The 15,994-nt window shown below is 40.0% G+C and overlaps 2 protein-coding genes across 2 annotated transcripts in view; one reads left to right on the top strand and one right to left on the bottom strand.

Moving 5' to 3' along the window:
• Positions 1 to 14,389, top strand: part of LOC129724823 (RING-box protein 2) — an 81,720-nt gene extending 67,331 nt beyond the window's left edge. The window contains exon 2 of the mRNA XM_055680032.1: positions 14,086 to 14,389. Within this exon, the coding sequence (XP_055536007.1) occupies positions 14,086 to 14,267 (182 nt within the window). The 3' untranslated portion in view covers positions 14,268 to 14,389. The remainder of the gene's footprint in view (positions 1 to 14,085) is intronic.
• LOC129724822 (probable trafficking protein particle complex subunit 13 homolog) lies at positions 14,302 to 15,982 on the bottom strand. Its single transcript, XM_055680031.1, has 4 exons — positions 15,814 to 15,982; positions 15,373 to 15,760; positions 14,871 to 15,312; positions 14,302 to 14,810 (listed from the first exon to the last, which is right to left on the bottom strand). Exons 1-4 carry the CDS (start codon positions 15,848 to 15,850, stop codon positions 14,403 to 14,405), a joined length of 1,275 nt encoding a protein of 424 aa, XP_055536006.1. The 5' UTR covers positions 15,851 to 15,982; the 3' UTR covers positions 14,302 to 14,402.
• Positions 15,983 to 15,994: the final 12 nt, after the last annotated feature.

Here is a 15,994-nt window from a genome sequence, read left to right as displayed (position 1 = left end):
ACACCTAATCAAAATAAACAGATATACCCGTCCTCTGCACCAAATTTTCACGATGTTTATTACAATAAACCTAGCCATCATGTGCCTCGCTATGGCTCCCACATGTCCACTATTCCAAGCTCGTCTTTACCGGATAACAAACGGTATGATACAGACTATCGCGGCCAAACAGTTCCGCCCGTCTTAGACGAACTGTGCTACCCCACTTCTGTCCCGTTTCATAGTTACCAGGTGCCAGTTGCTCCCGCGTCTTTGGCTAATAGTGCAGGTGCATTTGAAACAACAAATATCCCCAATGTAAATCACCAAACCGCTGCTACAGTTTACAGTCGTCATGCACCAATCACTTCGATATTGCCGACATCGCCTCAAGTTGGGCCATCAGCTCAACAATTATCAGCTCGTCATGTGATTCCAAAAGAACTACCGAATTTCAACGGAAACCCTTCTGATTGGCCACTTTTTTACACTAGTTATAAAAATTCAACAGAAATGTGTGGCTATTCTGAAGCAGAGAATTTAATGAGACTTCAACGTTGCTTGCAGGGAAATGCGCGAGAGGCAGTTAAGAGTCTCTTATTGCACCCCTGCCTTTTACCACAAGCCTTGCAAACACTATACACCTTATATGGCAGACCGGAACTAATAGCGAATTCGCTGTTAGAAAAAGTGAACGCTACTCCCGCGCCCAAAGCCGATAAGTTTGAAAGTCTGGTAAATTTCGGGTTAGTTGTCCAAAATATGTGCGGTCATTTGGCGGCCGTCGGAATGCACAGTCATCTGAAAAATCCCACGTTACTTCAGGAACTAGTACAAAAGCTTCCACCAAACGTTCGGCTTGATTGGGCTTTGTACCAGCGCCAAGTTGAATCACCAGACTTGTCCACCTTTGGTGATTTCATGGCATCACTGGTATCCGCCGTAAGCCAGATCGTGGTCCCAGTTGCGTCGAAGGATCTGAAAGGAGATCACCTTAAAGCGAAATTGTTCGTCAATACGCACGTAGTGGGTAACAAGGAGGTTGCAACTAGCAACGATTTGTCCGAAGGTACTAAGGTGCAACATAAATCGTGTCCGGTGTGTAAGAAATTTGGCCACAGCGTGAAAAATTGTTTCGAGTTTCAAGGCTTGAGTGTTGACGCAAGGTGGAAAGCAGTAAACGAACATCATCTCTGCCGGCGTTGCTTGGTTCCGCATGGTAAACGACCATGCAAAACGGTCGTTTGTGGAATTGAAGGATGTGTGTACCGTCACCATAAACTTTTACACTCGTCGAATCCCAGAAACATGTCACAGATAAACCAAAACCCAAAACCCGGAGTTGTGTCATACCACCGAGAAAGTGGATATTCCTCGCTTTTTAGAATGATACCAGTTACTATTTACGGAAATGGTGTAGCAATAGACACGTTCGCTTTCTTGGACGATGGTTCTGAGCTAACGTTGGTCGACAAAAAATTGGCAGAAAAGTTGAACGTCGTCGGTGAGGTGGATTCTTTATGCTTGCAATGGACGGGTGACGTCACGAGAACTGAAGCTAAATCACAGCTGCTTCAACTTAAAATATCCGGGCGGGATAGTGCAAAAACGTATTCTCTCAAAAATGTACACACTGTCTCCAACCTCAATCTACCACCACAGTCTGTGGAATTTCAGGAAATGCAAAAGCGGTTCCAGTATCTTCGAGACCTACCGGTGGCAGATTATCAAAATGCTGTTCCTCAACTACTCATCGGTTTAAACAATGCGCGACTGAGTTCATGCCTTAAAATCAGAGAAGGTAAGGTGGACGAACCTGTCGCAGTCAAAACAAGGCTCGGATGGACAGTGTACGGAAGCCTAAAAAGCGAAAATAAACCGTCTGTACCCCGACATGTATACATGTGTCATCTGTCGTGCAAATCAAAAGAAGATGAATTGCATAGGCTCGTTCAACAATTTTTTTCCATTGAAACTATGGGAGTTTCAGTTGTGCCCTTGGTTGAATCTGAATCAGATAGCCGGGCTCGTTCTATACTGGAAAAGCATACGGTACGTACTCCTTCCGGGCGCTTTGAGTGTGGCATATTGTGGCGCTACGATTACCTAGAGTTCCCTGATAGTCGACCAATGGCGGAACGGAGGCTCCAGTGCCTGGAGAGACGTTTGGCTTCAAATCCGTTTCTCTACGAAAATGTCAGGAAGCAGATTGCTGATTACCAGGCAAAAGGATACGCCCATAAAGCTACTGAAGTGGAATTGCTAAGGACAGACCCTCGCCGCGAATGGTACCTTCCCTTGAGCATCGTGCAGAACCCCAAAAAGCCAGGCAAAGTCAGGTTAGTGCTGGACGCAGCCGCGAAGGTAGACAAAATTTCCTTCAATAGTATGGTATTAAAAGGACCAGATTATTTAACCTCCATCATCGCTGTTTTATTTAAATATCGTCAACGATAAATCGCCTTAAGTGCCGACATCAAGGAGATGTTTCTTCAAATTCAGATACGAGAGGCTTATCGTACAGCTATGCGCTTTTTGTGGAGAAACACCCCTTCGGATCCAATCGAAGTCTTCGTCATGGATGTCGTAATTTTTGGGTCAGCCTGTTCCCCATGTATTTCCCAATACGTGAAAAATACGAACGCCAATGATTTCGCAATGGAGTTCCCTCGAGCATCGGTAGCCATCCAACACAACCATTATGTGGATGACTACCTTGACAGCTTCGACACCCCAGAGGAAGCCATCGAAGTCGCGAGGGAAGTTAGAACGGTTCACGCCAAGGCCGGTTTCGAAATTCGAAATTGGCTTTCCAACTCTTCGGAGGTGATGCAAAGTATGGGAGAAACGAAAAGCACTGCAGCAGGTACGTCTCTGAAAGTTCTCGAAATTAACAGCGAATGTACATACAAGCGAATTTTGGGGATGATGTGGTATCCAAACGAAGACGTTTTCCGGTTCCCGATGATGTCCCAGGAGAGCTTGCAAGGTTTGTCGACAAAAAACTATGCCCTCACCAAGAGAGAGATGCTGCGAATGGTGATGAGCTTTTTTGATCCTTTGGGCCTGTTAGCGAAATTTATTGTGCACGGTAAAATCCTTATACAAGATGTATGGAAATCCGGTGTTGGGTGGGATGAACACATACCTTCCGATATCCTTATGCGGTGGAAGAAATGGGTGAATTCGATATCAATGTTACCCCAAATTGGCATTCCACGTTGTTACTTTCCGGGTTACAAAGTTGATAGTTATGACACTCTGGAACTGCACATTTTCGTTGACGCAAGCTCAGCCGCGTACGCTTGTGTCGCATATTTCCGAATAATAGATCACAGTCAAATACGATGTTCTTTGGTTGCATCGAAAAGCAAAGTCGCACCAGTGAAATTGGTATCTATACCCCGCTTGGAGCTGCAGGCAGCCGTTATCGGTATACGTTTAGCAAAAACCATAATTGCAAACCACAATCTCAGGGTTACACGCAAAGTATTCTGGAGTGATTCGAGAACTGTTCTGGCGTGGATACAATCCGATCACAGGAAATATAACCAATATGTCGCTTTCCGCGTCAGCGAAATCCTGAGCGAATCAACACAGTTAGAGTGGAGATACGTTCCGACCAAGAAAAACGTGGCGGACGAAGCTACAAAATGGAGTGAAAACGAAGATTACAGTTCAACTAGCCGATGGTTTTCCGCACCGAAGTTCCTCTACCATGCTGAACAGTACTGGCCAGAGACAGAAGTGGCGCTGCCAGAAACGAAGGAAGAATTACGAATAATCCATCTACACCATGGGAAGCGTGTTAGGCATTTCATTGATTATAATCGATTCTCCAAGTTTGGACGCCTGTTACGAGCCACAGCCTACGCTCTACGATTTTTGTAAAGGTGCAGAAGCAAGCATGCAAAAGGTAACATCTGTAAAACAGTTGACCCTTTAACCCAAAATGAGCTTCATAATGCAGAGTCCTTTTTATTTGGATGTTCCCAGGAAGAATCGTATCCTGATGAATACTATACACTTAAAAATAATGTCGTACAGTCTTTAAGAGGACAAGTACGTTTGAAGAGAGACAGTGCACTCTACAAACTTTCTCCGGAGCTCGATGAGCTAGGGGTAATACGCAAAGATAGCCGTATCAGACACGAACTGTGGATACCATTCAAATCGAGACATCCAGCCATTCTCCCAAGGGATCACCGAGTAACTCAATTGTTGGTTGATTACTACCATCGTCGTTTTGCCCACGGAAACAATGAAACCGTGGTGAATGAGATGAGACAACAATTTCATATTTCGAAGCTCAGAACAGCTGTTCGAAAAATCGCTAAAAGCTGCGTGCATTGCATGGTTTACAAGTGCGCGCCCAAACCACCACGGATGGCTCCTTTACCATCAGTACGTTTAACTCCCTACATCCGTCCGTTTACTTTTATCGGTATCGATTACTGTGGTCCGTTCCTGATCCGAAGCGGAAGATCAAACGAAAAACGCTGGGTGATGTTTGACTGTGAGAGCAATTCATGTGGAGGTAGCTTCTACTTTATCGACCGAGTCATGTAAGCTTGCTATTAGAAGGTTCATAGCCAGGAGGAGTTCGCCTCAAGAAATTTACAGTGACCAAGGAACTAACTTTCTGGGAGCAAGTCGCGAGTTAGCAGAGCAAATTGAAAGAGTTAATAACGACTTATCACAATCGTTCACCAACGCCACCACCCAATGGCACCTAAATCCTCCAGTTTCACCCCACATGGGTGGGGCGTGGGAGCGTATGGTGAGATCCGTCAAGACTGCCCTTACATCATTGTCATCATCTAAAAAACCCGACCACGAAGCCTTTTGCACCATTCTCACAGAGGCCGAATCCATCGTCAATTCGCGGCCACTCACATATCTGCCTTTAGATGCCGACGAGGATGAATCGCTGACGCCTAACCATTTTATTATGCTCAGCTCATAGGGTGTACTTCAGCCAGTGAAACCGCCCACGGACGTGCGAACTGCGCTCAGAGCTAACTGGAGCCATGTTCAAATGTTGCTGGACCAATTTTGGACCCGTTGGATACGGGAATATTTGCCCATTATAGCTGACCGCTCTAAATGGATCGACGAAGTGAAGCCAATAGAAGTGGGTGATCTGGTAGTAATCGTGGACGAGGCAGTGAGGAATAGTTGGACAAGGGGACGGGTAATCAAGGTGTACTTTGGAAATGACGGGCGAATCAGAAAGGCAGATGTGCAAACAAAAAATTGCATACTACAGAGACCTGTAACCAAGATAGCGGTGCTTGAAATTTCAACAGGTGGTATTGCTAAGCCAGACCTCTAGCAATACGGGGTGGGGGATGTTCGAACAAACACCGCTAGAACGGCAACCCTTCCCTAGCTTCAACGACGGACACAATAGTGACAGGGGCACCGACACAATAGACAGTTAATGACACGATACACTTGTTCATTAGACACCAAACTGGTCAGTTGGAAAGACACGTTACACAGATACAAATAAAAAAATGTTAACGAATAATTAAAACTATATTATTGTTAGTTTAAAATACAATTACGACTGTTACACTATCATCGAACTAAAATCTTGAAGCCTACGCAACCAATCAATAACGCGTTTGCTTTCGGAGACCGAAAAAGCTGTAACAAAGTTCCAACAAGTATAATCCCATTTCATTGCAAATGGCAATCCGCAATGACAAGTAATTAAATAAATTTTCCGAGTGTTGTGAAACACCAATGGCACTTTTTAGCGCCTGAAAATCATTTACCTGAAGTAGTTATTATTTATCTGCCACTCGCCTGAACGTTGCTAACAGTGATAAAAAGAGTGATTTTTGAAAAAATCTCGTTACTCAAAAATGTTAAATTACATGCAGGACTGCAGCTAATCTAGATCATTTGGATTTGTTTAATGACAAATAAATTCAAAATCTGCTGATCCCGGTTTAAATCGTGCTGGCATTCAGTTCCAAGTATATTCGTATTTGCCGTTTTCTCAAAGCGGGAACTATGCTTAGGCGTCGTACACAAATTACGTAACGCTGAAAGTCTAGATTTCAGACCCCCTCCCCTCCTATGTAACGATAAGTAATGTTCGATATGACTCCCCCCCCCCTAAAATTACGTAACGCTGAACAACGTGACCCCCTTCAAAATTTTCAATTTCGAGCCAACATCGTAGTTACGTAACTGTCCCTACTACCCTGGACAATTCCGGGGCAAGCGCTACGATCCTGCTGACACTAACAGTCTCTCCCGAGCCGAGACTTGAATCTACGACGACTGGCTTGTTAGGCCAGCATCGTACTTCGAGACCAGCTGGGGAGCTTTAGACAGATGGCACAAAGATCTAAGCTTAAACACCGTAGCCAGTGTCATTGTCATATTTCTGGCCAAGGTGCCTCAAACTTCGGCAAACACCGGAGCCGAGGGCTTTAGCAGCCGAGGTTTGAGCATCGTAATGTCTCGATAGTTGCAACTTTGCGTTTCACTTCGCGTCTTATATCGTTGTCACATGCCACAAGTGAGATTGTGCGAAATTTTGAGGTTTCCGAAAAAAGGAAAGCCTTGGTGCTACATTCCGGAACTCGACCTTTTGTTTATTATACACAGAATTTGCAGTCAACTGTAAAGTGTACGGGACAATTGCGGGGCTAGCGCTCGTTTCTAGCAAAATTGTCTTCTTCACTGTCTTGTGCACGCGCTCCTTCCGACGGTGGATTCTATTTTCGGCTGCTCTTGCCGACTCCATGTACCTCTCATAGTTCTGACGCACGCTAGCCGCAGTAAGCATGCGGCTCCTGGCATGATTCTTCTTGTCCACTTCGCGGTTCACTGGCACTCAACATCAAACCAGCCATTACCCTGTCTTCCACGCGTCGTACCTACCACCTCACTCGCAATCGTTTCAATGGCATCGTGAATTCTACTCTACAGCCTATATGTTTTGCACTCGTTCCTCCTGTTGTTCTGCGATTCGTTGATCCAGCTCTCTGGCGTATTCTTCTACCACGCCATTAGCATCTTGCATCCAGCATTTTAATGATGCAGCTCCCGCTCTGGATCAGACGCTGTTGTACGTCGACCCTAACAGGGGGACACAGCCGCGTACGATCCCCCTTCCCAGTCAGCATACGACCAAAGTCTCCATCGGGGGTGGGGGTGGGGATCTCCACTAAAGTTAATCGTATCCCGTACGTTCAGCCATTTACCAATTACATACTTGATGGTTCTTTAAAAGTACGCATATGTGCTTCCTTTCAGTCGCAAAAATAACGGCCGCACACAGCAGTGTGTCTAGTTGATGGGGGTGAGCAATAGAATAGTAGGCAGTGGAATGTGATACGAATTTAGATTCTGGAACAGTACCACCATACCAACAGTTTAATTTGGTCAAAAACAGCATGCCGGAGACAAGGAGATTGCGGGTTCAAGTCCCATCTGGATGCGGTATATTTTTTCAAGTCGGTATCATAATTTCAGTTCGCTTATTTTTTGATTCCCAAGCTGCACACAACCTTTAATGAGCTTGAATGTTAACGGTTAAAAAGTCGTAAAAATAATAATTCATTTTAAAAAACACACATATGTGATTCCTCGTTTTTTTTTTAACTAGAGAAAATATCGGAGTTCGATCAACTGGTTCAAAAGTTATAAATCTTTGAAAATAAAGGACTTCGAATGAAGCCGTTTTTCTGCTCACTCTTTTTTTAAATTGGTCACCCTAAATTGCTTAATTGTGCTTAAAACTGCAGAGATTTATCTTCATCGTTAACAATTAAACCCGTTTTTTTTCGTTGGGTCGTTAGGGTAGCCAGTTCCGAAATATGGTGGCCATGAAAAACTATCGATCGATCCATAACTTATAAACCAAGTGATCAAACTTCAATGTTTTATATCAAATTAAAGATAATTATTTCTATTTTTTTTTTTATTTTAAATGAAAAAAAAAACCCTGTTTTTCAAATTTTATCCATATGCACGGTGAAATATGCTCTTCAAACTAAGACTAAGGAAATTTTTAATGTTTTTCCTAAAAAGAGCGACAAGCAAATAAAAAGAGCATATGAGCAAGATCGCGCGAAATGACCTATGGTCGAGTATCGACCAGTTTTGATTTGAATGAAACTTTGCACACGTATTTGGCTTAGCAAACTGAGCATTTTTCACAGATGGAGAGATTTTTTACACCCATGAGTTACATTCTAAAAGGGCGTATGCCTTTTGGTATAGGTTTTATTCGAAGCATTGTAGCCCAGAAACCGTAGATTGTATAGAAAAACTGTCTGAGATTGAGTTGTAGGGAATTGAAAATGCACCATAAAAAATATACACTGTACAAACAAAATTTTTTTTTTACCAAAAAAATTTAAAATAAACATAAAATTTCAATTTAAAAAAAAAAGAGTTGAATTTTTTTCAGGATGGAGAAATGAAAAAAAATTTTTTATGGTAGATTAATTTTTTTATAAAAATTCTAATTTAAACATTTTTCAAAATATTTGTATTCTGATGATTTTAAAAGATGCAGAGAGTCATTTTGAATCAAAAAGCTCTTGGTAGTAAACATTCTAAAGGCATCGGTTTTCGAGTTATTTTAAATTTAAGCTCAATAAATTATTAATATTTCGGAAAATACACGTTTTTTTTTTAATTTGTCCATGGTTCTCCAGCAAAAACCATACGTTCATTGGAATGCTTGATCAAAAATATACAATTCGTTCTTTGACAACAAAACGATTGGATAAATAACTCAAGCGCTAAACCTCAGCCTACCTACACGTTCCCCCTTGCCGAATGTTTTATAAAAAAATATGTTTGTCGTGCAACACTACCTACTTGTTTACTAATAATTACTGTTTGTAAAGTACGCAACCAATAACTACTGGGTTACCTATAATATCTGTTTTTCGTATATAAATACGATTGCACTTCTTTAGAAGTGTTAGTAACAGTTTGCATTTTGTGAAGATGAATAAAGTGAAAATGGAATACACCAAGCCCAAATGCTGTAAACCCTTTCCTGATCATCGGTGCTCATCAAGCTTACGCAAATTAAACGAAAACGTTATTGCAAAATTAAAAATATTGAACAGCCAAGCTCATTTTAATACGTCTTTATCAATTTGTGATTCGTGTAGTTATTGGAATGATAGTCAAGCCACCATTCATCCCTTCATTGTTTATTATTCAGAATCTGGAACACTTAAGAATATCAGCTTCATCATAATATCGGAAGTACTCCATCATGATACTGTTGTGGTTCAGGTGTTCATTGCCAAATTAATGAGTTTTTTGAAAACAACAATAGAGTTGAAAAAAGCGATATGAATGTCTGATGGAGCTGCCTCACAATATAAAAATAGAAAAAACTGTGCAAGTCTTTGCAAGTTCAAAACAAAATATAACGTCGATACAGAGTGGCATTTTTTGCGACTTCTCATGGTAACGGCCCATGCAATGCAATTGGTGGCATATTAAAACGAATGGCAGGAAATGCAAGTTTAGCTAAAGAACATGAACGTCCCATTACAAGCGCAAAAGAATTGTATGATTGTAATAAAAATTCATCAAAAATGTCATTTAGTTGGGTATCATATGAAGAATATGAACAAGGAGTAACAGGATGGAGCAATATTTTCAAAAAATCTATAATAATAGCTGCCACACAAAAGTATTACTCTTTTGTTCCAATTTCAGAAAATTAGATACAAACGAAGCTGTTTTCAAAAGATGACGAATCGTTTACTTATGATGTATATAAAATATAAGGTGAAACTAGTTCTGTAAAGTATCTATGTCATAAAAAATATGTTCCTAAGATAATAAAACTCGAAAATAAATATTTGATTCTTATATATATTTATATCACTTAGAACATTTAACTTTTTTCTTGAGAACCGTTCGCCCAATCGTTTTGTTGTCAAAGAATGAATTGTATATTTTTGATCAAGCATTCCAATGAACGTATGGTTTTTGCTGTAGAACCATGGACAAATTAAGAAAAACGTGAATTTTTCTAAATAATTATAATTTTTCGAGCTTAAATTAGAAATAACTCGAAAACCGATGCCTTTAGAATGTTTACTACCAAGTGCTTTTTGATTCAAAATGACTCTCTGCATCTTTTAAAATCATCAGAATACAAATATTTTGAAAAATGTTTGAATTAGAATTTTCATAAAAAAATCAATCTACCATAAAAAAATTATTTTTCATTTCTCCATCCTGGACTTTTTTTCAAAAGTTGCGCATTAACGTCAAGTTTCTTAAAAAATAATAAAAAAAGATTCAACTCTTTTTTTTTTAAATCGAAATTTAATGTTTATTTTAAATTTTTGTTTGGTCAATAAAAATTTTTTTTGTACAGTGTATATTTTTTTTGGTGCTTTTTTAATTCCCTACAACTAATTCTCAGACAGTTTTTCTATACAACCAACGGTTTCTTGGCTACAATGCTTCGAATAAAACCTATGCCAAAAGGCATACGCCCTTTAAGAATGTATTAATGGGTGTAAAAAATCTCTCCACCTGTGAAAAATGCTCAGTTTGCTAAGCCAAATACGTGTGCAAAGTTTCATTCAAATCAAAATTTCAAATTCAAATCCAAATTTCCCCCTGAATTCAGTTTCTGCGCCATTATTCGCCATTATTCATTATTCCAAAATAAATGACCAAAATAGTACTTTTTAATGGCACATTTAAATTTAAATCGACTAGCCACAAATCAGTTGGTCACTTACGGTAAACAAAACCATAAATTCAGCCACATTTTCCGCTGCTAGAAATTTAAACGCTTATACCTCAAAAATTTTTTACCGGTTCTTTCCAGTGTCTTTATGACAGCCGAAGAGTTTAGTTTCATTAACCTGTTGCACATATTTAAATAATAACTCGCAGTTAATTCCCGAACAATCTGGCTACCGGAAAGACCGTCTGAAACCGCGTTGAACATAGTGGTAAGATATCTCAGAGAACAGTTGCTATTTTTTGCTTTTGAAGCAATTTCTAGGTTGATATTTTTGAACACAATAAAGCGCCTTGGAATCACGAGTACTGCATTCAAATGGTTTAAAAGCTGTTTGTCTAACAGAACTCAACGACTGTTTTTAATGATTCTGTATCTAGTCCCGTGAGATATGATCTTGGAGTTCCCCATGGAAGTGTATTGGGGCCTCTTTTCGTTTATTATGGACGTAAATGACATGCGAAAAGTTTTGAGTTCTTTTCATATTAATCTGTTATACTGATAATGCCGTGTTATTCATTTCATCTAAGGATGTAGAAGAAAACGTTTCAGAAGGCGCAATTTGCGGTAAATATCTCATATAGCAGGTGAAGATTCGATGCATGAAATAAGGACTCTACCGAAAATATTTATCCTCCCCAGCTGTGATAAATTATGTTGTAGTTAGTAACAGCAAATACAAATGAAAGTTGTTCCTCAATGTCTCCTCGTGCGACAGCAATATGCTGGCGTACGTATTCTCATGAGAAAATTATTTCAAAAATGCCGAATGGCGCCGTTCTCGATTTTGATTTGACGTCACCCCGTTCAGTGTTACTAAACAATCTCCCCTCCGATCAATGATTTTCACCGCTATTGTCTACGTAGTACAACACTCGGGGTCTCGCACGCTACCGAACCCATTTTTCGGCACCGCTCGAATGAACAACATTCTAAGCTGAATTAAATGCTGACGTCAATACCCACACAAAGACGAAAGTGTCGAGCCCCCGTATTTTCTATTTTTTACCAACTGCCTCCTTCCCAGAACCACTCGCGCACACTTTCCTTAGTCGAGACCGGTTGAGTGTGGGGCGATGATTCTCGACTCGATGCGGGTCGGTTGAAGCACGCGATTCATCGATTGCGTCGCGAACACCAAGTGACATTGAATTGTGGCAATTCTCTTCCAGGGGACAGGGTGCGGGAGAGAAGCCTCCCCGGACCCAGCTGCGGCATCCAGTCGTTTCCTCCCCGTTCAAACTAAACTGGTATTTCGTGTTTGAACGTGTGAGTTACATCAGCCGGCGAAGAAAGTCCATCGTTGAGCAGGTTGACCTTCAGACTCTCCTTCAAACAGGCTTCGCTTTGGGTTGAATTTCCCAACGTGCCTACCTGTGGTGTTTGATAACGCGATCCAATGCGGGAATTATGGTTGCGGTGCAGACAGGTAGTTTTGTGTCCGTAAAGCGAAAAAAATCCCGCAGACACCGGTTAGTACATGGTAAAAGTAAAGGAAAAACAAGTAAATAGGTAGATACGCCTACAGGGAAGAAGGTCAAAGGTTAAATTTAAGCGAGGGGAAAACTGGCGCAGAAAAAGAATGAGAAAATTTATAGGCTAGGTTTATTTTTCCGTCAGATTGGCGCCGCGTAACATTATGCTACGGAACCGGGTCGGGTTGATACCCCAAATATGACGTCATCGACTGTTTCCGAATATTGTTGTTGAATAGGCTTGCAAGTAGCTACCTTTTTCGTTTCAAAATCGTTGGGGTTCCGTTATTTGCGTGTTGGTTTTCATCATTGCATATTGTAGCCATCATTCTAAACTTTAGTCTTAACCTAGAGTATCCCGGTCTGTTAGACCCCTTTCTTTGTTGCAAAAAAACACAATTTTTGTTCAAAATATTTTTTTTTCTTTTCTGAAGAAAATAAACCAAGGAATCCAGAAATAATATAATTTTTAAATGCAAGTGTTGCCAGATATATTATTTATGTATTTTAAAACAAAATTTACGGCAAATGCAGCCTTTTTTGTTAAAATAACTTATAGATAACTTTATCGCGCTTTTTGGAAAATTTCACGAGTCGATCTCGAGATATACGCTTTTTACAAAACCCTTCTTGAACTTCTCCATGTTTCCAAACAATCATATTTATTGGAAAATGTCTGTCAATGTTTTAAACCAAAGAACAACCAAACAAATGATATTTAAGATTTTTCTGGATATCAAGGAAATCAAATGTATTTTCCGTTTTTACAGCAGTGTTGCCTTTTTCCGTAATAATTACTCAACAATTAATTTTTTCAATTGAAAGTTATGAGTTTATCTATCCTCTTTTTATTCACTTTTTTTCTCTCTATTGCACTTTCGTCGTTTGTTTCATCCTACGGTTGAACACAATTTCATTTCATTTTTCTTATTATAAGGAAATGAACAAATATAAAAGGGAAATAAAAAAAAATTAAATTTGCTCACGGTTTTATTTAGTTTTGCGTATTTCTATTATTTTTATAAGGCTTGAAAATCATTGATTTAATTGTCATTGAAAGGCGAAAAACAACACTGCTGCAAAAAAGAAAGATATTTTTAAATTCTTTAATAACCAGAAAGATCTAAAAATCATTTGTTTTGTTGTTCCGACATTTTCCAATAAATTGATTTTGTAAAAATCGAATATCTTGAGATTGACTCACATTACCTCGGGATGATAGTTGTTTCTTATGTAAAATTTTCCAAGAAACACGATAAAATTATCAAATTTAGAATAAAAATGGCTGCATTTGCCGAAAAAAGCAAATTTACTTTTAAAATACATAGATAATCTGTCTGGCAACACCTTTGGTCAAAAATCATATTATTTTCTGGATTCCTTGGTTTTAATTTTCTTAAGTGTTCCTGTTTCCGAGTTTTTCTGTGGGTGCTTGTTTTGTTTTTAATTGTATGTATAAGATCAAATTAAAACTATATTAAAAATACCAAGATTCTCACTCCATTTCCTGGAGTTATTTGTTGTAAAATTCGAGAAGTTTTAAAACCATCAGGTCACTCATTCCTTACATTCGGAGAGTAGGACTTTCCGAAAGTCAATAACGAACATGGACGTTGTCACGTATGTTTCGCAAACGAGAGCACAAGCTTTGAAACTTGTGCAATTATGAGGAGCGCTCGTTGAAATCATTGCCGTCCTTCGACATCAATTTAACGTTATTGAAATGCTGCCAGTCAGTGCCATTCTAAAATAAGTAAACAAACACCCGGTTGAAAATCCGCTTGATTGTCTGCAATTGATTCTAAATGGAAAGATATAGGTCACCTCTTTATTTGATAATTAATGATTTGTTTCTTTGATTTTTTACAGATGCTTGCCTGCGTTGCCAAGCCGAGAGTAAGAAGGACACCCTCGGACGTCAAGACTGTGTAGTAGTTTGGGGCGAGTGCAACCACTCCTTCCACCATTGCTGCATGTCGCTGTGGATTAAGCAGAATAACCGCTGCCCTCTTTGCCAACAGGAGTGGTCCATTCAAAGAATGGGAAAATAAATCTATGTACTGAAGACGGAAACAAAGATCTGGATAATTTGCTAAATCAATTTATTTCCTTAGTTTACAGTGCTCGTACTCAAGTAAGTGCAAAAATAAACATTTTAATTCGCAAAAACTAATATCACGTACTCTTTATACTGACTGTGGAACGCTATAGCGAACGTACTTGTCCAACTGGAAATCATCCTCCCGGTAGTCTTCGTCCACCACAAATACTTGAACAAAATCATCAAACTCATATTTTCGCTTCATAAAAACGTCGGTGAGCTGTAGACTACTAATTGTTATCAAGCCCAAGCGTACCGGACAAACCGTTAACTTGAAGTCTGTGAATTTGCCCGGTTCCAGATTGCCCAGACTTATCTCTGTTTGTCCTGTGTAACCGCATCCCACCTTTGCTTTCGTGTTTAAATTCATCACCAAATCCATGGAACGATCGCTGGTATTTGTAACCCGACATTTGAAATCAAAACCTTCACTTATTTTCACCGTACTTTTGGCCTCAATGACCGTCAATCGTAAATCTCCATATTCGATTGGCTGAAAATGATTCAAAACTGTGAAAAAGAACGAGTCGGAAAAAGGTACAAAAATACTTACACTTCTCTGCAGCTGACTTGTTTGCAAGCGACCACGTTCGCCCAGATTCGAGCGCCAAACAATGTCCAGCTTGCCAATATTGTTGGCAGCCTTCAGCGCCTTCGGATCGTTCATAATTTCCGGTATAGGTTTGATGCAGTACAAAAATTGACAGCTGTTCTGCGGTTGCAGCATAGTTCGCTGCGAAAACACCGATTCACCAGATGGTAAATTGTTCAGCGAAACTACTGTATACAGTTCCGAACTCTCGAGTTCAACCTTCTCCAGGCAGATTGGTCCTACTGTTATGTTCTGTATTTGTGCCTCCAGGTAAACTTCATCGGTTTCCGCGTTGTAAAACTTTGTCTTAACGTCCAATGGCTTAACGACTTGAAATTTGAAGAACTTACGGAAGGAAGTCTCCAATCCGGCTGGTGTCATGTACGATACCTCACATACCAATCTAAAAGAAAAGAAAGAACATCAATTTAAAGTACATTGAAAAGAACCAAGAACCTCCTACATATGCGTCCCGATTTCTTTCACCTCATGGTGAATCACGTCATCCAGTGTCTCGTCGGGGTGCAGGGTGACTGGTCCCGGTTTATCCACGTGGATGGGTAAACTGATTCTAGTATTGTTCGATTGCAAATCGGCCTTAACCGAAACATTACTAACGGGATGGGCACGGCAGTTGTGAACACAAACGTAACTAGAGAAAGTCTCCCCCAAGTAGATGTTACCGAAACTTTGCGGCAGCAGCATAAACTGTCCAGCCGCTAAGGTTTCACTGCCCTGCACGGTTGTGGCGGTGGCTTGAAGTATTTTTTCGAACGTATTCTGGGGTAAATCCTTGCCCTCTGCCGTAACAATTTGCGAACTCACCAAGGTGGGACGTGTTAGGCGCATTACTAAAATTTGATATGTTTAGATTTCAATGAAAATACGCCTTCATAATATATACCTTTTAATGCAAGTAAATGTTCTGTGGGATCAGCCATGGTTATTTATTTTTAATTTTTAACTTGAAACAGTTTTATGATTCTATGATTATTCCTTGTTCTACTACTGTTGTTATTCTTCTACATTAATTTTTCATTTCCAATTAGAAAAAAAAACAATTACAGTTGATTTGACATTTCGCA

The sequence above is a fragment of the Wyeomyia smithii genome, chromosome 2 (genome assembly GCF_029784165.1).
Source record: "Wyeomyia smithii strain HCP4-BCI-WySm-NY-G18 chromosome 2, ASM2978416v1, whole genome shotgun sequence".
In the NCBI taxonomy this organism is placed as follows: domain Eukaryota; kingdom Metazoa; phylum Arthropoda; class Insecta; order Diptera; family Culicidae; genus Wyeomyia; species Wyeomyia smithii.
Note: the sequence above shows the minus strand (reverse complement) of the source record. Positions and strands in the feature narration are given on the sequence as shown.